At 40.4% G+C, this 26,216-nt stretch overlaps 1 protein-coding gene, 1 non-coding gene and 1 pseudogene across 16 annotated transcripts in view; 1 reads left to right on the forward strand and 2 right to left on the reverse strand.

Moving 5' to 3' along the window:
- Nucleotides 1-13,577: 13,577 nt before the first annotated feature.
- LOC114491644 lies at nt 13,578-14,120 on the reverse strand (annotated as a pseudogene).
- A 2,274-nt stretch (nt 14,121-16,394) lies between these two features.
- UNC13B (unc-13 homolog B) overlaps nt 16,395-26,216 on the forward strand; it is a 204,561-nt gene continuing 194,739 nt past the window's right edge. For 10 of the 15 annotated variants that reach the window (XM_036021879.1, XM_036021884.1, XM_036021883.1 and 7 more), the window contains exon 1: nt 16,395-16,729. In XM_036021879.1, the coding sequence (XP_035877772.1) occupies nt 16,708-16,729 (22 nt within the window). In that variant the 5' untranslated portion in view covers nt 16,395-16,707. The remainder of the gene's footprint in view (nt 16,730-26,216) is intronic. The other 5 variants (XM_036021889.1, XM_036021890.1, XM_028530802.2 and 2 more) reach the window with 2 other exon arrangements.
- Nucleotides 18,254-18,388, reverse strand: LOC114514461. Its single transcript, XR_003686063.1, has one exon. It is a non-coding gene; the product is annotated as a small nucleolar RNA SNORA41 (small nucleolar RNA).

A 26,216-nucleotide genomic window follows, 5' to 3' on the forward strand; every position in this document is an offset into this window, starting at 1 on the left:
CGATAGCTAGTCAAGTGCAGGTACCTTTTCATGTCTATTGGTTATCTTCTTTTGTGACCTGTCTGATGAACACATTGGCCCATCTTTCCATATGATTGTCTTTTCGCTATTTGTAGTTTTTTGTGTATTCTGGATATGATTCTTTTGTTAGAGAAATCTAATGCAAATACCTTTTCCTACTCTGTAGTTTACCTTTTTATTCTCTTTGTTCTCTTAAAACTTTCAGTGTACAGAAGTTCTTAATTTTAATATAGTCCAGTTTATCTTTTTATAATTTTTTAAATTTAATTTTTATTGTATTTTTTCTATTACCATTTAGTCCCCTTATACCCATCTCCCTCCAGCAGTCACCACACTTTCATAATGTTGACTGAAAAATAGAACAGTTGTTTTTATTATCAAAAAATAGTTTTATTCAGGAATAGCAGAGAATTGTAATTTGGGCCAAGCATGCTATAGCAAAAACTATAGGCAAGCCCAGCAAACAGAGGAAAGGAACATTACTTTATAGAGGAAAAGGAGGAAGTTGGGAGGGGGTGCTTTAAAAGAAAGTTTAATGGAGAAAAGCCAAAATTCAGGGTGGTGATATGTTCCCATTGTCTGAACTGCAACAGTTCCTGTTGGCTGGGCTTGTATACCTCTTGGAAATGTTAGGTACACTCTCTTCCTGTTGGGGTGTGTAACTGACATCCAGTGATAGTATGTGAGTGCTCTATCTTCTAGCCTTTGCACTCCATTTTATTTTATTTTATATTTTAAATATTTTACTTATTTAATTTTAGAGAGAGGGGAAAGGAGGGAGAGAAACATTCAGTGTGCAAGGGAAATGTCACATCAACTGGTTGCCTCTAGCACACCCCCAACTGGGGTCCTGGCCTGAAACTTAGGAATGTGTCCTGGCCGGGATTTGAACCAGTGAACTTTTGGTTCGCAGGTCGGAACTGAATCAATTGAACCACACCAGGCAGGGCTGTATTCCACTTTGTTTATTTGTTTGTTTTAAGTATACAAATGATTGATTATGCTTTTAGAGTTGTCGCAATTTTTTCCCTTTTGCCCCCATTTGCCCTGTACCCACTTCCCTCTACCAATCCCCATCCTTAGCTCATGTCCATGGGTCATGTTTATAAGTTCTTTGGCTTCTCCATTTCCTATGCTGTTCTTAACATACTCCTGTCTGTTTTGCACCTACCAATTTAAGCTTCTTAGTCCCTGTACCTTTTTCCCCAATCTCCCCTTTCCTCCTCCCAGCTGATAACCCTCCAAATGATCTCCATATCTATGATTCTGTTCCTGTTCCAGTTGTTTGCTTAGATTGTTTTTATTTTTTAGATTCACTTGTTGATAGATGTGAATTTGTTGTCATTTTAATGTTCATAATTTTGATCTTCTTTTCCTTATGTCCCTTTAACATTTCATGTAATAATGTCTTGGTGATTATATATTCCTTTTAGCTTTACCTTGTCTGAGAAGCACTTTATCTGGTCTTCCATTCTAAATGAGAGCTTTGCTGGATAGAGTAATCGAGGTTGTAGGTCCTTGTTTTTCATTACTTTGAATACTTCTTGCCAATCCCTTCTTGCCTGCAAAGTTTCTTTTGAGAAATAAGCTGACAGTCTTATGAGAATCCCTTGTATATTCTCTTGCCGCTTTTAAGATTCTCTTTTTATCTTTAACCTTTGGCATTTTAATTGTGATGTGTCTTGGTGTGGTCCTCTTTGGGTCCAACTTGTTTGGGACTCTCTGTGCTTCTTGGAATTGTATGTCTATTTCCTTCACCAAATTAGGGAAATGTTCTTTCATTATTATTTCCCAATAAGTTTTCAATTTCTTGCTCTTCCTCTTCTCCTTCTGGCATCCCTATGATTCAGATGTTGTTATGTTTGGAGATGTCCCAGAGATTCCTTATACTATTCTCATTTTTGAATTCTGCTTTCTTTTTGCTGTTCTGGTTGAATGCTCATTTCTTCCTTATATTCCATATTGTTATTTGAATATTGACTTCATCTCCTCCACTATTGGTTCCTTGTAGATTTTTCTTTATTTTACTCGATGTAACCTTCATTTCTGCCCTGGGTCATTGAGTACATTGGTGCCATTATCAGTGAGTTCTTTGAGCACACTGATCACCAGTAATTTGAAGTCTGCATCTGATCCGTCAGTTATATCTATTTTGGTTAGTTCTTTTTCTGGTGTTCTGGCCTGGGGCTGAGATTCCTAGCCTCCCAGGTATCCCTCCTGATTTTTAACTTCCACAAGTGAGTGTGGGACCACCAGTTCTGCTGCCTCTCCACTCTACACTTTATCTTGAGCCTCTCTGTCCATCTCTGCTTCTCCCCCTCCCACCCATCTGGATGAATGTGGCATCTTTAACTCCTTGGTTGTCAGATTTCCATACAACTTGATTTTCTGAAGGTTCTGTGGGGTGTTGTTTTGAGGTCTAGTTGTATTTTTTTCTGTAGTTGTGCAAAGGGGTGAAGCATGCTTACCTATGCCTCCATCTTGACTGGAAGTCCTCCCATATGATTTCTTTTATATGTGGAATCTAAAAGAGAAAAAAATGAATGAAACAGAAATTAACTCATTAGATACAGAGAACATTTTGATGGTTGAGAGACTGGATGGTGGTTGGGAGGCTGGGTGAAAACTGGAAGGGATTAAGATGTAAAAACTGCCAGTTATAAAATCAGCCATAGGGATGCAAAGTCAATAATATTTAATAGTTATGTATGGTGTCAATAGTGCTAGACTTATTGGGGCAATCATTTAGCAAGTTATATAAATGTCTAATCACTATATTGTACACTGAAACTAATATAATACTGTAAATTTTAAAAAATTGTTAAAAGGGAATCTGCTAGTATTCCCTGGTACACCCAGCTGCAAAGAAATGTTTGATTGTAGCAGCTGAAGGAATCCATCCAAGGAAAATAAATTTGCATAAACCTTTTTGTCTTTTAGTGAGAACACTTACTTGGAGAGTTGAGGACACTGGGAGTTTAAGGGTAAATGAAATTGATTTTCTCCATTTATTAAGGGCAAAAGACCATTTATCTTCTCTCCTTTTCTTAGAGTGTTTTCTTGGAGGCATAGTAAATTTAAGTCCTGACTCTAACTTTTAGAATAAAGATTAATCTCCCTCAGGATTAAGCCCAGTCTCCAGTTTTCACAGTATAAAGATTTCCCAAGGTTGTGGGCAAAATGGCCTCTATGTATGTAAACAAGGGTGTCTTTGAAGATGTACAGGAAATTATTAACTGGTGTAGACCCTTATTTTTTTTAGGAAATATTATTCTGTTTTCTGCTTAGCTGTATAAATTATGTGAGATTTATATTTGAGTCCTAACTTCTAAACTACCTTTACATGCATGTAATCTGTTAGTGCTTACTGAATAATAAGGTTATGTTTTCTTACTCTTCTGTATTTGCAGGGAGGGGCCTTTTGCCAGTGGGATTGATTTTATTTTATTATTTTAATTTCCCTAACAAGAGTCACATAATAGCTGATTAAGAAACAAGACAAACGATTTCAAGTAGATTTTCTTTGCTCTTGATGAGTCCATGTTACCAATCGTCCAGCTGTTTATCAAATCAGTGCTGAATTTGAAGTGAGTGAAGAATTCGCTTCTATGAATAGTCTGCATGAAACAATTACAGGTAAAAATGTTTTCAAGGAAGTTGAGAAAATGTTATTTCAGTGCAACTTGAAGTGGAATCTGCTAGGATCAGCTGGTTAGAGCATTGTTCTGATATACCAAGATTTTGGGTTCGAGTTCCAGTCAGGGCACATACAAGAAGCAACTAATGGATGCCTAAGTAAGTGGGAAGAACAAATTGATGTTTCTCTCTCTCTCTTCATCTCTATCTTTCTCCCTTCCTTTCTCTCTCTCTAAAATCAATAAAAAATATGTGGAGCTGAAAAAAGGCTTAGTTCAACAAATTTACAAGGTTTGTGAAAATGTAATGTATTTGAAGCATATACTTATTTATTGCAGAAAGTATTTTGCAGAAAATATTTCAATTTATCGGTGTTATTAAACTAATAGTACCAACAGCTGACTTTATTCACTATCATACACCTAAGCATCATCAGTTCCATGATTTGTTTTGTTTTTGCCAGAAGTATAAGTTGAATATCTTGATTTGCCCTACCACATGGTATTTTGATGGCTTAGCAGTGGTAAAGTTTTATTATGATCTTTGAAGAAGTATCAAGAGTAGAATCTAATAGAGTTTTATAAATGTTTTCCAAGAAAACATTTGAATATGCTGAATTGAATCACATATCATGTACTGATACCAGTATTTGGCAGCGCCTGTTGGTATGAAAAGACATAAGGTACATAAAAATGTTATTGCAGGTGAGTGTTAACAGATGAACATTTACACATGATTTGATGATACTTTGAACCCCAGCTAAGCAAAATGTGCTCCCAGAAAGAATTTCATCCTTCTCATTAGTAGACCCATATTACAAAAATTGTATCCAATTATTATTTTTTAAATTTGAATGCTATAATTTTTAAAATTATGGAAATTTGTTTTCTTGTTATAAAAGTACTTATATAATAAATGGCCTCAATTTTGCTTTTTTTGGTCTACAATGCCTAAATATTTACTATACAGTCCTTTACAGAAAAAAATTGCTGGTCTCTGTTCTAGACAGTGCCCAGCAGTAAAGCTGAAAGTATGCCCAGTAATTTCTTTTGCTTGTTTCCAAGTTGTGGATAGTTTTTTCCAAGAGAGAAACACATATCTCTTCCTTAATGAAGGTTATGTTCTATACAGGGAAACTAGCAATAAATAAAAATGAATAACATAGTTAAAGGAGTGTTATGATGGAAATAAGAAAATGTGATAAGAGTGATGGGGGTGCCATTAGATTGAGTGACCAGGGAAGGCATTACTGAAGAGGTACCAGTGAGTTAAGCCTGAGTGACAAGAAGGGACAAGTGGGCAAAGATCTTGGGGCAGCATTGGGAATATTAAGTGCAGAAATATTAGGTCAAGAATGGATTTGTTACTTTTGAGGGAAATGAAGAAGCGACAGTGGCTACACCAAGATAAGAAGTGAGCTATAGGGAGAAGGCAGGCAGCAACCAGGCCAGCCTCCTGCGTCTATCATGAGGCCTTCCCCCAGGCTCTAAAGATAATACATCCTTTTTGCACATGGTTTCACCCTTCATGCTTGCCTATCTGCTGTCGTTTTTTTTACTCACAGTAGTCTTGTGAGGGATATTATGTAACTGAGGTTAACTGAAACTCCTGCTTACTTTGCTCCGGATCCTATTCTAGTAACTTTTACTCATTATATCCTTTTTTCCTGTCTGATATTGCAGGAAATGATCTCTGAAGTCCAGCCCAGCTCTGACACCTGGTTCATTGTAGTTAGCATGTAATAGAACCAGGAAGCCTGGTTCAGTGCTTATTCTGCTATTTGATTCTGTTCCTTTTTTTGTGACATCCTGAGGGAGTAGGATAGATAAGGATGTTTAAAAACTTGGCTAAAGTGAGTTTCGGAGGTCATCTGTGGATTCCAATTATCTAACCTATTTCATTCTTACTAGACTTAAGTTCCTAAAGAGGGTTATATATCTCTGTCTATTTTTGAAGGTAAAAGTGAGTCTGTATTCGCTAAGTTAAATTTTAAAATCAAGTTCAATATTTTTTAAAAAAATTTTTAGATTTTATTTATTTGTTTTTAGAGAGAAAGGAAGGGAGGGAGAAAGAGAGGGGGAGAAACATCTATTTGCAAAAGAAACATCAATATCAGTTGCTTCTCTCATGCTCCCACAACCCAGAGGCCTGATCCATAACTCAGGCATGTGTCCTGATTAGGAATCAAACCAGCAACCTTTTGGTTCACAGGCTGGCACTCAATCCACTGCGCCACAGCAGCTAGGGCCCATCCTAAATATTTAAACAATTCTAAGGAAAAACAATTCTAAAACTTCTAAGAATATACACACGAAAAAATCTCTTTTTCATCTTAATGATAATTTTACTACTTTCCACAGTCCTTTTATCCTCAGGCTATGCATACTTTGAAGGAATGTCTTGTTCCCCTTTGTATCTGTAGCACTATGTGTAGCACTCAGAAGATGCTCAATACATTTTTCTTGAATACATGAACTCCTACGTCTCTTGCATGGCTACCTCTTCTGATACTTATCCATTTGTATAAGGTTACAGTGTTGCTCATAAATATGTATTCAGTAAGTAGTCTGTAGGAATGAATAAAATGGTTTATTAGAATTCATGAAATTGTTGGGCATTTTGAGTTTCAGATTTCACTGTTTAGATAATCCTTGTATAAATATATTTTTGTACAATATTTGTACACATAGCTTTTCCCTTTTATTTGAATTATTTTTATGGAATATATCCCCACAAGTGGAATTTAATGAACTGAACAATTTTTACTGAGTTTGCAGTATGTCAGGGAAAGGCATGGATTTGAGACATGGAAGTAACATTTCTATTTTACCTTATAACTTTTACAAAGGGATCTATAACTTTTCTCCATCATAATAACTGTATGGGACCAGGTGGGTACTTGAAGCAGCAGGTGTGGGGATGGGGGGTAGGGGGTAGGAACCTCTCCGTAAATTGTGTGATTATTTATTTATTTATTTATCCTCATCTAGGACATTTTTTTTCATTGCTCTTAAAGAGAGAGAGAGGAAGAGAGAGAAAGAAACATTGATACATGAGAGGAGCATTGATTGGTTGCCTCCTGTATGCACCTAGATCAGGAATTGAACCCACAACCTAGGCATGTACCCTGACCAGAATTGAACCTTCAACATTTCAGCTGTGGGATGACACTCCTACCAACTGAGCCACACCAGCCAGGGCAAGTGCATGATTTTCTAACAACTTTGCTGTACATCTGAAACTAATACAGAATAATACTGAATGTAAACTGTAATTAAAACAATAAAAATATTAAAACTTTTTTCTAATTTTGTAAGTTCAAAATTTTTTCTTGGCTGTTTTAATTTGTAATTTTTTGGTACTTGTTATATGTTAATAAATCTTCTCCTAAATATTAGATATATTAAAGGAGTGTCTACAACTCGTTACCTTTATTTCTTTTATTCCTTATCCCTTTTCAGCATGGATTCAGGCTCTGCCTCTGAGACCCTTCAAATGTGACTTGTTATATCAGACAACATTCCTACTTGCAAATAGTAGAATCCGCTTTAGCTAGTTTAAGCAGAAAAAAAATTGGGATACTGAGAAGGTCATGTAATGAATCTCTGGGAGGTTTGGAGGCTAAGCAGTCAAGAAGTGGTGGACAAATTATACCACAGACCTGCACCAGTGAAGACCTCATTGTCATTGCCCTGAGCATAGACTTCACAAGAGATGCCACGGAGATCAGTTACTTACACCAGACTCCCCCTCACTACGGCTATGACAGTTGCACCCCCAAACACTGCCTTCTCCAAAACATGCATTTCACAGGGCACCTGCCTCCTCCTGCTGGCTTCTTCTGTTTTGAAGCCTGAGAGTGGTAGAAGGGAGGCTGTGGGAAACTGGGAAAATGAATGCTTAGATTCTAGAAAAGTGTGAATCACAATGCATTTAAAAGATGTTGGGAAGCTCCCAAAAATGACTACTGTCTACCATACCACTGGTCTTAAATTGCCAGATTCAAAAACCTTTGCTCAGTCCTCAAAACCTCTGCAGCATAACAAAAAGATAAATAATCTAATTAAAAATGGGCAAAATACTTGGATAGAAGACATTTTATGAAACAAGGCATATGAATGGCTAAGAAGTATATGAAAAGGTGCTCAACATCATTTGCCATTAGGCAAATGAAAATTAAAATTATGAGATACCATTTATATGTATGTATATATACAATGGCTATAATAAAAAACACAGAAAATACCAAGTATTGGTAGGAATGTGGGGAAACTGGAATCCTTATACATTGCTGATGGGAATGACATATGGTGTAGCTACTTTGGAAAACAGTTTGGTGGTTTCATATGTCCACACACAGATGGCAGCATTATTCTTCATAGTTCTAAACTGGAAAAAACTAAACTGATGAATAGATAAACAAAATCCAATGTGTACAATAGAATTCTGTTCATCAATAAAAGGGCATGAAGTATTGACAGCTGTTGCAACATGGGTGTATATCAAAAACATTATGCTGAGTGAATGAAGCCAGGCACAGAAGATATAGTGTTTGTGTCATTGTATAGTTCCATTTATGTGAAAGGTACAGAAAAGCAAATCTATAGAGACAGAGAGTAGATTTGTGATTGCCTAGTAGGGGGCTTGGGATGGGAATAGAAGGTGACTGCAAACGGGTAAAACAGACCTTTTTTGAGGGCAGTAGAAATGTTCCAATATTGGATTGTGATGTTTGTGCAACTCTGAACATTTACAAAAAATTATTGAATTCTACACTTAAAACAGGTTAATTTTGTCATATATAAATTTTACCTAAATAAAGCTGTTAAAAGGAAATCTCTGCAGAATTAATCAATATAGGGTAGGGCAAAAAGGTTTACAGTTGTTTGTATGGAAAAGAACACAATAATTAATAAATAATAATACAAGAATAAACACTGTTTTTCCTGTACTCATAATCGTAAACTTACTTTTGTCCCAACCTGTATGTAGTAACGACAAAGGTTCTCTTGTTTGCCAAAATCTAGCCATAGTCCTCTGATCCCTATTCTGACTTGTCTTCCACCTCGTCCTGTAAAGACTTGAATGAACACTAATGTGGTTTCTAACATCTCAAAGTTGCATCCCTAGGATGACTCTAGCCTCTCTTAAAGCACCTGCCTGAGAAAACTGAAGTTTGATAAAAAAAAATTTACTGTTTGTTTCACCCAACACTTAAAGATAGGATCTCTGTCTCCCAGTCTCTGTAGGAGGATAGGAGCTTTAGTTTGATAAGCACTAGTTAGCAAACACAGATAGGTTTTATGTGGACCAGCCCCCTCCCTGCCGGCTCTTTGTAATTTTTCATATCTCTGACTCTGTTGAGTTCTCCCCCTCAAGCACCTCCCTATTCCTTCATTCTCCCTTTAAATACCTCTGTACAAATAGTGTCGAGTTCAGCTCACACCAAGCTATTTTCTCCATTACAATAGTATATTTCTGATTGAAATCTGTTCTTACCATTTTGACTAGCATCCAGCTTTGTTTATCTTTGACAGCAACCAATTCTTAAAACAATTTCATTCATTAAGTCATTCGTTTATTAAATTAGTCAACAAATTTGGGGGGGCACCTTTGCTAGGTATTGTACTATGTATTAGGGATAAAGATAGGGAAAATATGTCCTTGCTGTTGAGGAGCTCTGAGTCTAAAGAAAAGATAGATGTGCAATTAGTCTTCAATAAGATAGATTCATGGTGGAAGAGTGTACAAGTAGTTTGCTTATTTTCCTGTTTTCTTTTTCTGACCATTCCCTTTCTGTCAGTTCTTCCTACTCTTTATAAGCAGCTGTTCTATATTAGCTGACCTTTGTACCCTTCTCGTTACATAGTCTCCTGGCAACCAGTAATCAAAGCTTTTACAGCTTACTCTTAAATACCTGTACAGGTTCAATATTTTCATTTCTTGGTTTGTTTGTGTTACTTATTCTCTGTGTACAGACTACCATTTTGTCCATCTTTGTATGTCCAGTCCTTTCTACACTTTGGGATACATCTCTTCCACATGCTAGTTCCCCTGTGGTGCCTATATGTATTCTTTCACAGCTTCTGCTGAATTCCTCTAGTACTTGAGAGGCAATATAATGATATGGCTAACTGCTTGAGCTCTAGAAAGACACAGCTGGGTTTGAATTTGGGCTTTGCCTCATTTTCTTTATAAAAAAATAGGGATTAAAATAGTTATATCTTTATGGATTGAAATCTGTATTTCTAGCCTGGATTGCTCTCTCAAGGTCCAATTTTATATCATCTACTGTCTAACTGAAACCAGAAAAGCCAGTGTTCATGCTGTCTGTCACCTACCAGACCCAATAAGCAGAGGTAGAGATTGAATCTTTATGGGTGCTTTATTCAGATGGCTGGTGATATGAGAAGACGGTGGGTTTGTACCCTAACAGACCATCTTAAATTCCATCTTATTTTAAAGTATATTTTATTGATTATGCTATTACAGTTGTCCCATTTTTCCTCCTTTTAATCCCCCTCTGCTCTGCACCTGGCTTCCCTCCAGCATTCACCTCCTTAGTTCATGTCCATGAATTATACATGTAAGTTCTTTGGCTTCTCCATTTTCTCTGCTATTCTTAACACCCCTCTATCTATTTGTACCTACCAATTATGCTTCTTATTCCCTGTACCTTTCCCCATATTCTCCCCCTACCCCTGCCCTGCTGATAACCCTCCATGTGACCTCCATTTTTGTGAATCTGTTCCTGTTCTAGTTGTTTGCCTTTAAGTTTTCTTATAGGCCAGAAGGAATCAGCTGTTAGTCTTATGGGAACTGCTTTGTAAGCAAGTGTCTCCTTTTCTCTTGCTGCTTTGAAAATTCTCTCCTTATTTTTAATTTTGGTTAACGCAATTATGATGTGTCTTGGTACATCCCTCCTTGGATCCAACTTGTTTGGGACTCTCTGTGCTTCCTAGACTTGCATGTCCATTTCCCTCACCAGATTGGGAAAGTTTCCTTCACTATTTTTTCAAGTAAATTTTCAATTTCTTGCTCTTCCTCGTCTCCTTCTGGCACTCTTATGATTCAGGTATTGGAACATTTAAAGTAGTCTCAGAGGTTCCTAAGCCTCTCCTCATTTTTTTGAATTCTTATTTCTTCATTCTGTTCCAGTTAAATGCTAATTTCTTCCTTCTGTTCCAAATCATTGATTTGAGTCCGAGTTTCCTTCCCTTTACTGTTGGTTCCCTGTACATTTTTCTTTATTTCACTTAGTATAGCTTTTACTTCTTCCTCTATATTATGTCCATGTTCAGTCATTTCTGTGAGCATCCTGATTTACCAGTGTTTTCAATTCTGCATCTCATAGGTTGGCTATCCCCTTGTCACTTAGCTGTTTTTCCAGAGTTTTGATCTGTTCTTTCATTTGGGCCATAATTCTTTGTCTTGGTGCACCTGTTACATTGTAAAGGATAGAGCCTTAGGTATTTGCCAGGGCCAGGCAACCCACTTCTCTGAATTGTGGAGAGGGATCAGAGAGGCAACAATGCCGCTTGCTTGGCTCTTGCCTCACTTTCAGTCATTTCCCCTGCTACCCACAAACGAATTGCACCCTTCTGTTGCTGATTCCCAGGTGGGTATGCTTGTGTATGTTCTAGGACTCTGCAGGCCCCTCCAATGGCTTCGTGAGCCTGGGAGTTTCTCTCACTGCTGCAATGCCCACTGGTTTTTACAGCCAGAGGTTTTGAGGGTTTATTTCCCTGCACTGGAACCCTGGATTGCATGGTATGTCTCAATGGTTTATCTGCACATGAATGTGGGACCACCTGGTCCACCAGCCACTACCTCACTAACCTGGTCTGCTAGCTGAGAGTCCTCTCCACCCCAGCTGCCCATCTAGTCCCCTCCTACCAGTCTGGATGAATGTTTCTTCTTTAACTTCCTGGTTGTAGGACTTCCATACAGTTAGATTTTCTGGCAGTTCTGGTTGTTTTTTATTTTGAATTGATTGTTATCCTTTTTTGGTTGTACAATGACAGGAAGCATATCTACCTCTGTCTCTATCTTGGCTGGAAGCCCTAAATTCCATTTTAAACTGATCCTCTGAAGTATTGAGCCTGTGTAGGTAAGGGGATTAGAATTCAGGGAAAAAGTTAATTAGATAAAAAGCTGCAGCATTCTTTCATCTGGGTCTTGGGTGGTGGTCTTTATCTATATCCTGGGTGGTGGGCATCTCACCCTGGAGCACAATAGCTTAGATACCACCTTTATTGTCTCACTCCTCCTGAGGCACAAAGGTGGAATTGCCTACAGTCTGCTGGAGTCAAGATGGGTCATACCTTTAGTTCCCGAAACAATAGCTTTTTACATATATTGATTACTAAGCTTATTACCTATTATTACCTAAATTATTATTACCTGAAACTAAAATTTTTCCAACATTTGAGTTCCCCATCATAATGAGTATATACCTGTAAGGATATCCCACACAATTTTGAACTTTATGTATCCAAATGGAAACAAATTTTTCTCCCCAAACCTATGCCTCCTAGATTTAAAAAAAAAATTATCTATTTATTTTTAGAGGGAGGGGAAGGAAAGGAGAAAGAGAAGGAGAGAAACATCAGTGTATGGTTGCCTCTTACACATCCCCTACTGGGGCCCTGGCCCACAACCCAGGTATGTGCCTTGACTGGGAATTGAATTGATGACCTTTTGGTTTGCAGGCCAGCATTCAATCCACTGAGTCACATCAGCCAGGGCTGCCTCCTAGATTTCTTATCTGTTAGTTAATTGTATCATCATCCTCATAGCCAAACTGACTTTCAAATTCTCTCCCTCTTTCTTTGTCACCCAATCTTTTGCTACAAAGAAAGAAGGTCCTCTACTATATTCAGGGTCACTGTATGCCAAGTTCTATCATTCTTAGCTCCTTAACATTGTGCTAAGTGTTAAAAGGTTTGTCCCGCCCTGGCTGGCGTAGCTCAGTGGATTGAGCGTGGGCTGGGAACCAAAGTGTCCCAGGTTGGATTCCCAGCCAGGGTACATGCCTGGGTTGCAGGCCATAACCCCCAGCAACCGCACATTGATGTTTCTCTCTATCTCTCTCTCTGTCTCTATCTTTATCTCCCTCCCTTCCCTCCCTAAAAAAATAAATAAATAAAATCATTAAAAAAATAAATAAAAGGTCTGTCCCTCTCCTCCCTTGGTTCCATATTTATTGTTCTAGTTTTGTTTCTCCTTATTATTTCTTACAGATCTTTTCTATCATAACCTTATAAACTACTCGAGGATAGGAACTGTGGTTTGTTTACTTTTGCATCTTCTCACTATGCTTGATCTAAAAATAGTTAATAAATATTTGTTGAATTGAGTTATTCATCTTAAATTTCTTTGTGGAGAGATTTGGAGATATTTCTCAAAAGACAAGGAACTTGTAAGAAAGGTAAAATTTTAATGGCCTTAGAGCATGGCTTAAAGATATGCATAAACTTGGTAGAGCATCCTCCAACAACAAGATTTTTACCCCAGCCCCCTCCTCCTGCCTGAGGGCTCCCAAGAAGGCAAAAGTACAAACCTTGGGAATTTTGGACTTATACTTTTGAGATTCATTATCTACTTTTTTGATCCCTCTTTCCCTCCTTATTTTCTGGATCTCAGTCCTAACTTTCTGGCCACATCTCAGCTAAATCTAAGTGTAAATTCCATTCAAATGTTGAAGAACTTTTAAGCATTGGGCTTTCTATCTCTGTTTGAGTTGATTCCAAAGATACACTTACCATGCTGATAAGTATAACTGGTCCTGGTTAAGTACCTAGAGGACAGAGGACCTTATTTTTTTCTTTTTAGCATTTAAAATATTTTTTAAATGAGAACACTTTCTCACTGTCTTTAAATATGACTTGTACTTTTTAAAATCAGAAACTGCTCTGTCATTAAGACTTAATTGCTTCCTGGTCCCTGGGGCTTATATGTCACTGCACTACTAACTCCCCAGTGCTCTTGAGGTATTCTGAGTCACGTGCCCCTCTGCTGGAAGTCCTTGTGGCAACCCCAGATGCTTGATTCTTATCAAATGTTTAACCACTTTCAGTGTTTGCATTCACTGAAGGGATGTTCTTGTAAACTTGGGAGTGTGAGCTTTTCCTAATACAGACATCTTTATTATATCTTTTCCTCAATATGGATGTCTTTTTGTACTTTTTATTCTGGTAAAAATATGTAATTTATGAGGGTGCTGTGGATGGATCCCCACCATATTTTTCATGATTTGCAGTTGAACTGCTGAAATACTTTATCTGGAATTCTTGATTTGGTAAACTTGTGAGGGGTCCAATCTGTGCAAATGAGAGACTCCACACCCTTTGTCACAGTTTGTAGTCTGCCTGGGGGCCTCTGAACTATTGAGCACAAAATCCCAGCCATTAGTGGTGAGTGTTCTCTGTAGAGGCAGTGATCGCTAAATGTTGTTCAACCTGAACTTACCGTCTGACAGAAAGCTGAACCTTCCCTTTTAACTTTCAGCTGGTAAACTGGGATGCCTGAGAGCCTACATCATATCTTTAGACATTGACTCTTGGTCTGCTCAACCAATATTTACCTCCCAGCCACATCGCCTTCCCTCATGTGTACAACCTAAGTAATAACAGCTGTGCAGGGTCAGGGTATTGGTGCTCCAGTGTGGTCTGTAGCTGTCCATTTGGTGAGCACAGGCCCTGGGGTTTCCAGGGTTGTGCAAGCCAAGATCAGTCCCCACCTGTGTTTTGCCCACCACCACCCTGCCTGAGCTATAAAGCAATCTGAGATGGCTGTTACTTGTGCTGGGCTTGAAGAGTCCCTGGTGGAGCCAAGCTGTGAATCTAGGCTGGCTGCTGCTAGTGCTGTATCTGGATCCACTCAGCAATAGGTATGGGGAGAGGGCTGTGGGGGTCACTGAGGCCAGCCCTTGCTTGTTTGAAAGGATTTAGGAAGTTGTGAAGCATGAGCCAAGACCAGCTATTCATATGGAAAAACCACCGTTAACAGCTGTAAGTTGGGTGGGACAGAGCCTCAGAGGATCTCCAGGGTGGGGCAAACCATGTTAGCTAAGTTGATGGAGTCTCAGATTTGGCACCTGCCTCCAGGTTCTGTGGTTTTGTGGGGGGGAGGGAGTGTTCAGAAAAATGACAATGGCCTCGGCTCACCTTTCTGTCTGGGAGAAAGCTGAGAAAGCTGTCTTTCAGCTCCTGCCTTGATGCCAGATGCTTCAGTTCCTCCCTGTATACCACTGGTGCCTTTTAAGCTGCTACTCCAGCGCTCGAGCTCAGAGGGAGTGAGTTTGCGGAAGTCTGTGTGTGTGGGTTCTTTAAGAAGAACTGCTTGGGACTCCAGGAGTTTCTTCCACTGACTCAATTCCCACTGGCTTTTGTGGCCAGAATTTTTGAGGACTTATCTTCCCTGCACTGGAACCCTGGGCTAAGGTGGCCTGGTGTGGGGGTAGGACTCCTCACTCCCAAGATATCCTTGCTGAATTTTTATCCACCATACATGGCTGTGAGACCAGCCCATTCTCTGTCTTTGTCCCTCCTACCAGTCTAGTGGATGTGGTTTCTTTAACTCTGTAGTTGTCAGACTTCTATTCAACTCAGTTTCTGACAGTTCTGAGTGGTGATTGTTTTGTAATTCAGTTGTAATTTTGATGTGGTCGTGTGAGGAGGTGAGCTGTGTTTACCTATGCCTGGCCACTATACTTAGGGTCAGGCATTTCTGTCGACAAGGCTGTCTGAGCACCCTACTTAAAGTCTTCCTCAATGTATTGCTCCAAATTTGGATAAACACTAGAAAGATCAAGTCTTCTCCTTTTCTTCTTAAGGCTCCTAGTGTCACTTTCTCATACCACCTATTCCATTGGGAGGTATCATATTGTGGCTAGGTTTGCTTTTGGAAGGCAAGGGCCCTATTAGATTGACAGGCCCTTCCTGTCAATCCTATGGTGCCCAGAGTTTGCACAGCAGGGCTGGGCTAATGAGGCATTAAAAAGCACATAGTCCGAAACCTGGCATCACATTAGAATTATCTGGGGGAACTTTTTAAAAAATAGAATGCCTTAATTCTATCCCAAACCAGTTAAATCAGAATTTGGGGTGAGAGAAGTTAGACCTGTACATCATTCCACGTGTTTTCCTGTTTCCTGCTCTGTTCTTTTTCCCTTCCATCACAAGTGCATACATCTTCTTGCCAGAAGTCCCCAGCATAAAAAGCCTTGTTCCCTTTATCCTTCAATTAGTAGGTAATTTTGGACTGATTACAATATACTTGGCAGTATCCAGACATTGGAGACACAATGGCGAGCATGAAGAAACGTCTAGATAACAACTGAGGTCTTCAGACTTTTTTTTTTTTTGGCTTCGTTGCTAATTAAAAACATCCCCGCTGTGTGGTACGGATCTTTTAAAATTATTACCGATAAGTACTCCATCAGCCAAGGGACAGACCCTTTAATGAAGTTCAATGGAAATTCTTCAATGAAAAGAACCTGTTTTGGGGAGGAAGCCCGCCCACGCGGGAGGAGAAGAGACCTTCATTCCCACTTCATACAGGTGAGGGGAAGCCCCGCCCCTCGCTGGGTTAAGCCTCTTGGGGGGCGGAGATTCCTTCATTCTTGCCCGTAGAGAGAGGGGGAGACTCCGCCTCCTACGTGCTTGGGGGGCGGGGTCTGTGGACTGGGCGTGAGTCGATTGGCTGGGAGGCTGGGCGCCACGGGTTGGCTCTGTCCGGGCGCTCGCAGAGATCCCGGGTGGAGTGGTGGGAGGGAGTCCCGGTTGCTCCTGCCTCCCAACGATGGCGCCGTGGTGCCGCGCCCAGTCCCCCGCCTGCCGGCTGGTACTCACAGTTATCGGGAACCCCCTCAGACGGTGAGAATTGGAGCGGGTCTGAGGGAGTGGCAGAACGCTGCCTGCGACGGGGACCATGAACAGCGGCCAGACCCTTGGGGCCGATAGAAGGAGCAGCCCCGGCACCTGCTGAAAGGGAAGAGAGTGCGGCGACCCCTCAGAGGCGCGGTGGAGTCACGCCGTCACCTCGAACATGTCGCTGCTCTGCGTGCGTGGTAAGTACGAGGCCTTAGGGGTAGGGTAGGGTGGGGTAGGGTGGGGCGGGGGTCGCTGAGAGGTCCCCACACGCTTCCAGTGGACGTAGGGTTACCACCGTTTCCAAACTTCACTTCCTGTCTGTCCTTGGGGGAAATTATGTTAACTTATTTATAAACACTTAAAGAGTTCTTTCCACTCTTGTTTTTCCTCTTGCTCCTGTGAAGGGACTGTTACCTCTCCATTCCGGTGGCCATGTGACTGTTGTTGGCTGGCAGGCCCAGATCCTATTAAACAGTGATGGGCGCTCTTCTCCAGTGAGAGTGGACTGAGCCAGGAGGTCGAGGATAGTTGGGGTCTGTCAGTAGTGGGCAGTCTCTCTCATTCTTTTCTTTCTCCGCCCCGCACCTTAACACTACAGTCGGTTTAGTAGCAGGATCTTTCTTCTTTTAAATCACTCTCTGAACGCGTAGTGGGACAGCTGTCACATCCCTTCTTCCAGTGTATTTCTTGGCTTGCACCCCTCTATTGCTTGCCTCTGGTCCCCTGCTGGTTCCCCATAGTCTTCTAGGCTAAGCTGATTCTCATATTCCACTTGCAAAGGTGTGTTGGCTTCTCTCCTTCCAGAGCAGAGCCTAAGAAATGTGATTGATTAATTTACTTAGTTTCTGTCACAGTAATTAAAGGTGAAGGGCCGTTATTGCTTTTTCACTGAGGACACTTGATCCATCTAAGAGGATATTTTAAGACAAGGGCTTTGGGGTTTAAGATGAGGCAAGGTGCATGGACTAAGCTCCAAGAGGGCAGAGACTGTTTCTTACAGGTTTTTGTATTCCTCGTGCTTGACATAGTAGAAGATCAACGCTGGTTTTGAATGAATGCAGGGACTGTGATTTTAGAGATTTTCTGATTAGAAAAAGCAAGATTTGGATTACCTGTTGAATTTGATCTTGGGAAATTCCAAGTTACAGCCTGTCATACCTGAATAAGGTGGAATAAGGTGTGTTGAATAAGATGGAATGAGGTGGCTTGTGAATGGGAGAGAGAATTGATCTATGAGAGTCTTTTCCTGGCTGAACCTTTTTTTACTGGTGAGTTGGAGTTCATGTTTCTTCTGGCCCTGTGGATTAGAAGCATTGTTTGTGATCTCTCTGATAAGTATTTTCCCCCAGCTGCTGACGAACAGAACTGCTTTTCTCTGTCCTCTTCCACTGTTTTGTTAAATCTGCATTAACCTAAAATGGATTTGACTATTTCTGGGGATTATGAGACACAGATTTTTTTCTTTCACGGTTGTTTTTTCATTAATGAGAATTTGATTTGCTTTTAGAATGACATGTCTGTCAGCAGCTGGGAGTCTATTTATTCCTTCAGATCCCTGCTGTTGAGTAGCAGGATTTGGGAGGTTGGGTTTTGCAATGACTCTTGGACGGTTTTCTTTTACTCAAATATTTCATTTTTTAACCTAATCCAAGACACGTGACAAATCTTAATTTGTTTCAAAAGGGATTATCTCTAAGACACACAAAACTACAGAACACATCTTGTGTTTGTCACACATATATGCTCATTTTCTGTTTTGCTAAGGAAGAGGTGTTTAATCATGTAACACTTCCTTTCCCACAGAGGAATGTCACAACTGCCACCACAAGAAGAGCGGCAGACCAGTAGCTGTGGAAGACTCTTGGACAGTTTAAATCTCTACTGCCACACCGTATTACAAAGCTAGTCCTTATGAAAAAGTCTTTAGGCAGGAGCACTATTAAATCACTTCAAAGAAGGTGCTGTTGTTTTATTTGTTGTATATTGGGCAGCATTCATGTCTAGAAATTCTGCTGTTTAGCTAACATCTTAACCTTTTGACGTTCATTAGTGAAATTTCTCTTCTTTTGAACCTGGGGGATTGGAGACCAGCAGGTCATTGTCTTTTGAATGGAGATCCTGAAGATTATTAATTACTGAAATAGGCAGCAACCTTATATAGAATATTCATATTAAATGGCAAATTATTCATCCTGAGGAAACCTACAGAAATGGATCAAAATAAATCTTTCTAAAATGAATTCCTTGCATCATATTTTAGCAGTTAGGAATGTTATTCATGTTTGAAAGAAGTCTGTGTAATGATATGGTAGAACAACTCAATTTCTGTTCATTTTGGGGTAGAATTGAATCAAACATTTTTTTTTGTAGTCAAAATTCAAGCAGTCTTTGATTTGATGTAGAAATTGGCAAACTGATATTGATTTTAATCATCCTGACCATCTCAATTAAGAAGTCAATTTCTTGATCTAACCCTTCAATCATTCAGGATAAGGGCTCTTAATGTAAGTAATCTGACTCCAGCCCTCCTTTTTGGTTCTATTTGTGCCTATCTTTATACAGGTAGTTTGTTGTAGTACTAACTTGGTTCTTTCCTGTCTCTTCACTGTCCTGGATTTATATTCCCAAAATAGTTTTCTTTCTGTATTTTCTGCTTATCAAAAATGTGTTCTTCCTTTTCAAGTTTATAATCTACATTGTTTGTTGAAAATTTCCTCAGTTCCTCAGTCATCTTACCTTTCTACACACTTTAAACTCTTAAAAACATAAATTACTTATGGTCTGAACAGTGCCACTAAATTGTCAATGGATTATAAATGGCCTGACTCCTAGCCTTGTATTGTTATTCTCATGGTGACCCACACAAAGGCGATAATAGCACTGGTCCAATAAGATCTGGAATTTTGTGATCACTGAGAGTATTTGATTCCAAGAGGCACATTTAGAAGCTAGAATTTCTTCAGAGGAGAATGGTTAGAATAATGGAGGGTGTAGAAGTCATTTGAAGAATTGAGAGGTTTAGTTTTTTTTTCCTTTTTTTAAAAGATTTTATTTATTTATTTTTAGAGAGGGAAGGGAGGGAGATAGAGAGAGAGAGAAACATCAATGCGTGGTTGCTGGGGGTTATGGCCTGCAACCCAGGCATGTACCCTTGCTGGGAATCGAACCTGGGACACTTTGGTTCCCAGCCCGCACTCAATCCACTAAGCTACGCCAGCCAGGGCTTGAGAGGTTTAGTTTTGAGAAAATTTAAGAGGGAGAAGATCATAATAGATGAAAATAGTTTTAAAAAACTGTTGTTCCAGAGGACAGAATTGGGACAAGTTGACCAATCATTGAAAATTGTAGGAAATTAGATATTAGCTTAATGTAAGGAAGAACTTTATCAATTAGGGTTGTTCTTAACAAATAGAATGGACTACTAATGAGGATTATTTTTATTTTTTTAAATTATATTTTATTAATTATGCTATTACAGTTGTCCTGATTCCCCCCCCACCCCCCGTTTGATTCTATTCCACCCAGCACCACTCACTCTTCAGGCAATCCCCCCACCATTGTTCATGTCCATGGGTCATGAGTATAAGTTCTTTGGCCACTCCATTTCCTATACTGTACTTTACATCCCCATGGCTATTCTGTAACTACTTATTTGTACTTCTTTTTTTTTTTTAAAGATTTTATTTATTTATTCTTAGAGAGGGAAGGGAGGGAGAAAGAGAGAGAGAGAGAGAGAGAGACACACACACACACACACACACACACATCAATGTGAGGTTGCTGGGGGCCGTGGCCTGCAACCCAGGCATGTGCCCTGACTGGGAATCAAACTGCGACACTTTGGTTCGCAGCCTGCACTCAATCCACTGAGCTACGCCAGCCAGGGCTCCGTACTTCTTAATCCCCTCAGCTCATCACCCATTTCCCCACAGCCCCTTCCAATTTGGCATCCATGCAAAATGCTCTCTGTATCCATGATTCTGCCTCTGTTCTTCTTGTTTGCTTAATTTGTTTTTTTTAGATTCAGTTTTTGATGGAATTGTATTTTTTGCCATTTTATTGTTCATAGTATTGATCTTTTTCTCAAATAAGTTCCTTTGACTTTTTTTTTTAAATAATAGTTTGGTGATGATGAACTCCTTTAGATTTTTCTTGTCTGCAAAGCTCATTATCTCCCCTTTGATTCTAAATGATATCTTTGCTGGGTAGAGCAATCTTGGTTGGAAGTTCTTGCTTTTCATGATTTTGAATATTTCTTGCCAATCCCACTAGTCTGCAAAGTTTCTTCTTTGCAGTGACTTTTGAGAAATCAGCTGACAGTCTTATGGGAACCCCCCTGTAGGTAACTAACTTCTTTTCTCTTGCTGCTTTTAAGGTTCTCTCTTTAACTTTTGGCATTTTAATTATGATATGCCAACTTGGAGTGGGCTTCTTTGCATCCATCTTGTTTCGGATTTTCTGTGCTTCCTGGATTTGCATGTCTATTTCTTTCACTAAATTAGGGAACTTTTTTTTCATTATTTTTTCAAATACATTTCCACTTTCTTGCTCTTTCTCTTCTCCTTCTGGCACCCCTATGATGAAGATGTTGGAACTCTTGAAGTTGTCCCAGAGGCTGCTTATACTATCCTTGATTTTTTGGATTCTTTTTTTCTTGTTCTGATTGGTTGTTTTTTGCTTCCTTATGTTCATATCATTGATTTGATTCTTGGCTTCATCCACTCTACTGTTGTTTCCCTGTAAATTGTTCTTTATTTCCATCAGTGTATTCTTTGTTTCTGACTGGGTCTTTTTTTATGATGCTGAGGTCCTCACTAAGTTTCTTGAGCATCCTTATAACCAGTGTTTTGAACTCTGCATCTGATAGATTGCTTATCTCCATTTTGTTGAGCTCTTTGTTTGGAGTTTTGATCTGTACTTTCATTTGGGCCATGTTTCTTTGTCTCCTTGTTTTGGCAGCCTCCCTGTGTTTGTTTCTATGTATTAGGTAGAGCTGCTTTGAATCTGTGTCTTGGTAGTGTGATCCAATGTAGGTGTCCTGTAGGGTCCAATGACATAGCCTCCCCTATCACTCAAACTGGGTGTGCGTGAGCGCCCTTCGTGTGGGCTGAGTACATTCTCCTCTTGTAGTGGGGCCTTGGTTGCTGTTGGCAAATCAATGGGAGGGATTTACCAAGGCCAGTCAGTAGCAAGGATTGGCTGTGACTGCCGCCCACCAACCCACCCTCCAAGTAGGATCAGCTGTGCTGGCGCAGGGTGGTGGTGCTCCAACGTGGTCTGTAGCTGTCCACTGGGTGCACTGGCCTTGGGGTTCCCAGGTGGTGCAGGCCAAGGTCAGCCCCCACCTGTGTTTTACCCAGGGCCACCCTGCCTGAGCTATAAAGCAATCTGAGATGGCCGTTACCTGTGCTGGGCTTGGAGATTCCCAGGCAAAGGCAAGCCATGAATCTAGGCTGACTGCTGCTGGTGTTGGGCCTGGGAGTCTCTGAGGCCAGCTGTTGCTTGTTTGATAGGATTTAGGAAGTTGAGAAGCAAGAGCTAAGACCAGCCATTCATATGGAAAAGGAGCTTGGGTGGGCCTGTAAATTGGGTGGGGCAGAGTCTCTGGAGGTCTGCAAGGCTGGTCAAACAGTGTTAGTGAGGTTGATGGAGTCTCAGATATGGCACCAGCTTCCCTGCTCTGTGGAGAAGGGTTTAGAAAAGGGACAATGGCTTCTGCTTCCTTGATACCAGACACTTCAGTTTCTCCCTGTATATCATTGGTGTCTTTCAAGCTGCTACCCTGGTGCTAGAGCTCAGTGAGTGAGTCTGAGTAGGTGAGTCTGTGTGTGGATTTTTTAAGAGGAACTGCTTGGGGCTCCAGCAGTTTCTTCTACTGATTCAATGGTTTTTGAAGGCAGAAGTTGTGGGGACTTATCTTCCTGGCATTGAAACCCTGCCTGAGGGTCCCTGGTATAGGACTGGGACTCCTTGCTCCTGAGATAACCCTCCTGAATTTTTATCTACCACAAGTTGGTGAGGGACCAGCCTGTTCTGTGTCTGTGACCCTCCTACCAGTCTGAATGGATGTGGTTTCTTTAATTCTCTAGTTGTCAGACTACCATTCAACTTAATTTCTGACAGTTCTGAGTGATGGTTGTTCTATATTTTAGTGGTAATTTTGATGTGGTTGTGCAAAGACACAAGCTATGTCTACCTATGCTGCCATATTGACTGAAAGTGCAAGGAATTTTTGACACAGGATAGTTGAAGCAGAATTTGAATGAGTGGTAAGAGTGTTCTAAAAGGGATGCCCATGTTGAGTGTTGAGGTTAGACTTGAAAAAATCTTTTAAAAGCCACCTTTTTGCCTTGGCTGGTATGGCTCAGTGGACTGATTGCTGGCCTGTGAACCACAGGGTCGCTGGTTCAATTCCCAGTCAGGGCACATGACTGGGTTGTGGGCCAGGTCCCCAGTAGTGTGCACATGAGAGGCAACCACACATTAAAGTTTCTTTCCCTCTCTTTCTCCCTCCCTTCCTCTCTGTCTAAAAATAAAATATATAAAATCTTTTTAAGAACCTCACCCTTTTATAGATATTACTTAATCTTTCTGCAAATGTTTGGCACAGCTTCAGAATACTGATTTCTTTTTGCTTCCATAGGCACCAGTTCGACATGAGCTACTCCAGTAAACTAAACTAAATCAAGATTTTTCTTTAACTTCACTCTCTTGGTGTTCCTGACTAGTTTCTCCAAACAAAAGCATTTTCAGAATTGAATCTCTCCATATATTTTTGTAATTGCCACAGTGTTCATAATTGAACTATGTGTTTTCCTCCTCTAATTTGAACCAGAAGTGATCACACTTGACTTAAAAAATAAAAAACAAATAATAGCTTTGGGGATTTGAAAAGCAAGATATGCTAATATATTGTTAATCATAGAAAATGAATAAAATGCATAAGAGTATAAAAAGGAAACTAAAGGGCAAATAAAAGTGGCCTTTGTCCTAACACTGCCTCAACACCATTGTTAACTTGTTTGTTCATTACTTTCATTGTTTTGTCCTTATTATAACGGAGTATGCATAAGAAACTTAACCACTTTAGGATATGAAGAGGAAAAACTCATGTCTCCAATCCTTATTTTCACTCTCCAGAGGTAACTACTTTTACTGTTTCTTGCATATTCTAGAAATTTTCACTACATATGCACATATACATACTGTAATTGGATGTGATAATATTCAACTTTAAAAAATATTGTCATATTTGCCTGTCAGCTTATGTGAGTTTACATTATTCTTTTTAATCGCTGTGGAGTATTCCATTAGAATGTATGCAATTTAATTCTTTTCATATTGATGAAAATTTAGAATTTTTTTATTTTCTTTTTTTCTTAATATATTTTATTGATTATGCTATTACAGTTGTCCCATTTTCTCCCCTTCACTCCCCTCCACCCTGTACCCCCTCTCCCACCCGTATCCCCCCTTTAGTCATGTCCATGTGTCATAAGTTCTTTAGCTTCTAGATTTCCCATACTATTCTTACCCTCCCCCTATCTATTTTCAACCTACAATCTATGCTACTTATTCTCTGTACCTTTTCCCCCTCTCTCTTCCTCCCATTCCCCTGTTGCTAACCCTCCATGTGATCTCCATTTCTGTGGTTCTGTTCCTGTTCTAGTTGTTTGCTTAGTTTCTTTTGGTTTTGCTTTAGGTGTGATTGTTAATAATTGTGAGTTTGCTGTCCTTTTACTATACATGTCTTTTCTTTATCTTCTTTTCTTAGATAAGTCCCTTTAACATTTCATAAAATACGGGCTTGGTGATGATGAACTCCTTTAACTTGACCTTATCTGAGAAGCACTTGATCTGCCCTTCCATTCTAAATGAGAGCTTTGCTGGATAGAGCAATCTGGGATGTAGGTCCTTGTCTTTCATGACTTGGAATATTTCTTTCCAGCCCCTTCTTGCCTGTAAGGTCTCTTTGGAGAAATCAGCTGACAGTCTGATGGGAATTCCTTTGTAGGTTACTGTCCCCTTATCTCTTGCTGCTTCTAGGATTCTCTCCTTCATTTTTACCTTGGCTAATGTAATTATGGTGTGCCTTGGTGTGTTTCTTCTTGGGTCCAACTTCTTTGGGGTTCTCTGAGCTTCTTGGATTTCTTGGAAGACTATTTCCTTTGCCAGATTGGGGAAGTTCTCCTTTATTATTTGTTCAAATACGTGCTCAATCTGTTGCTTTTCCCCTTCCCCTTCTGGTACCCCTATAATTCGGATGTTGGAATGTTCAAAGATGTCCTGAATGCTCTTGAGCTTCTCCTCATTTTTTTGAAGTCTTATTTCATCATGCTTTCCTGCTTGGTTGATTCTATCTTCTTTCTGGTCCACTGTATTGTTTTGAGACCCAGTTTCCATCCCTTCATTATTGGCTCTCCTCCATATATCTTCCTGCATCTCTTTTATGGTAACCTGCATCTTTTCATCTAATTTGTGGCCAAAATCAACCAATTCTGTAAGCTTTCTGATCACCAGTGTTTTGAACTGTGCATCTGATAGATTGGCTATTTCTTGGTCGCTCAAAAGGATGAGTCCTGGGGGACTGATCTGTTCTATTGGAAACATGTCTCTCCTTTTTTTTTTCTGGTCAGGTCACTCTTGTTAGGTGGGGGGCAGAGCCTTAGGTGTTCACTAGGGCTGGGCACCCCAGTCGCTAGATTGTGATGTTATATGTGGGGGCAGGGGCGGGAGGAAACAATGGCGGTAGCTCCGTTCTCCTGGGATCTCAGTCCCTTCCCTGGGATCCTGGGTTGCACGCTCTGCCCTGGTCCACAATTGCAGCCTCACTGGGTCCACCAGTTGCTGCTTGCGTACTCGGGGTCCACCCACTGTGATCTTGCGCACCCCAGATGCCTTACGCGCTCCCAGTTGCCTTATGTGCCCACTGCTCTCTGCTCTCCGCGCTGCGACCTGGGCTGTGACCCGTGCCCAGCTGCTCCTCTCTGCCCCTCCTACCGGTCTGGATGAACGGGTCTACTTCAACTTCTTGGCTGTCCGACTTCCATTCAGATAAATTCTCTGTCAGTTCTGGGTGTTATTCTGCCTCTAAGTTGTTGTTGTTCTAATCTTGGTTGTGCGTGGAGGTAGGGTGCATCCACCTATGCCTCCATCTTGCCGGAAGTCGAATTTTTTCATTTTCTATTATAAACAATATTATAGTGGACTTCTGGCCAAGATGGAGGCATAGTTAGATACACTTTGCCTCCTCACACAACCAAAAGAAGGACAACAACAAATGTTAAAAGAAAAAAACAACCAGAAGTGCCCCCCAAAATTTAACTGTATGGAAGTCGGACAACCAAGGAGTTAAAGAAGAAACATTCATTCAGACTGGTAGGATGGGCGGAGACGGACAGCTGGGGCAGAGAGGATGCCCAGCAAGGCAGTGGCTGGAGGACCAGGGAGTTCCACATCTGTGTGTGGATAAACTGGGAACAACTGGGGAATGAGACAGACCACACAACCCAGGGCTTTAGTGCAGGGAAATAAAGCCTGGAAACCTCTGACTGAAAAAATCTGTGGGGGTTGAGTAGTGGGAAGAACTCCCAGCCTCACAGGAGAGTTTGCTGGAGAGACAGACCTACAGGGTCCTAGAATATACACAAACCCACGCACTCAGGAACTAGCACCAGAAGGGCC

This window comes from Phyllostomus discolor, chromosome 3 (genome assembly GCF_004126475.2).
Source record: "Phyllostomus discolor isolate MPI-MPIP mPhyDis1 chromosome 3, mPhyDis1.pri.v3, whole genome shotgun sequence".
Lineage (NCBI taxonomy): Eukaryota > Metazoa > Chordata > Mammalia > Chiroptera > Phyllostomidae > Phyllostomus > Phyllostomus discolor.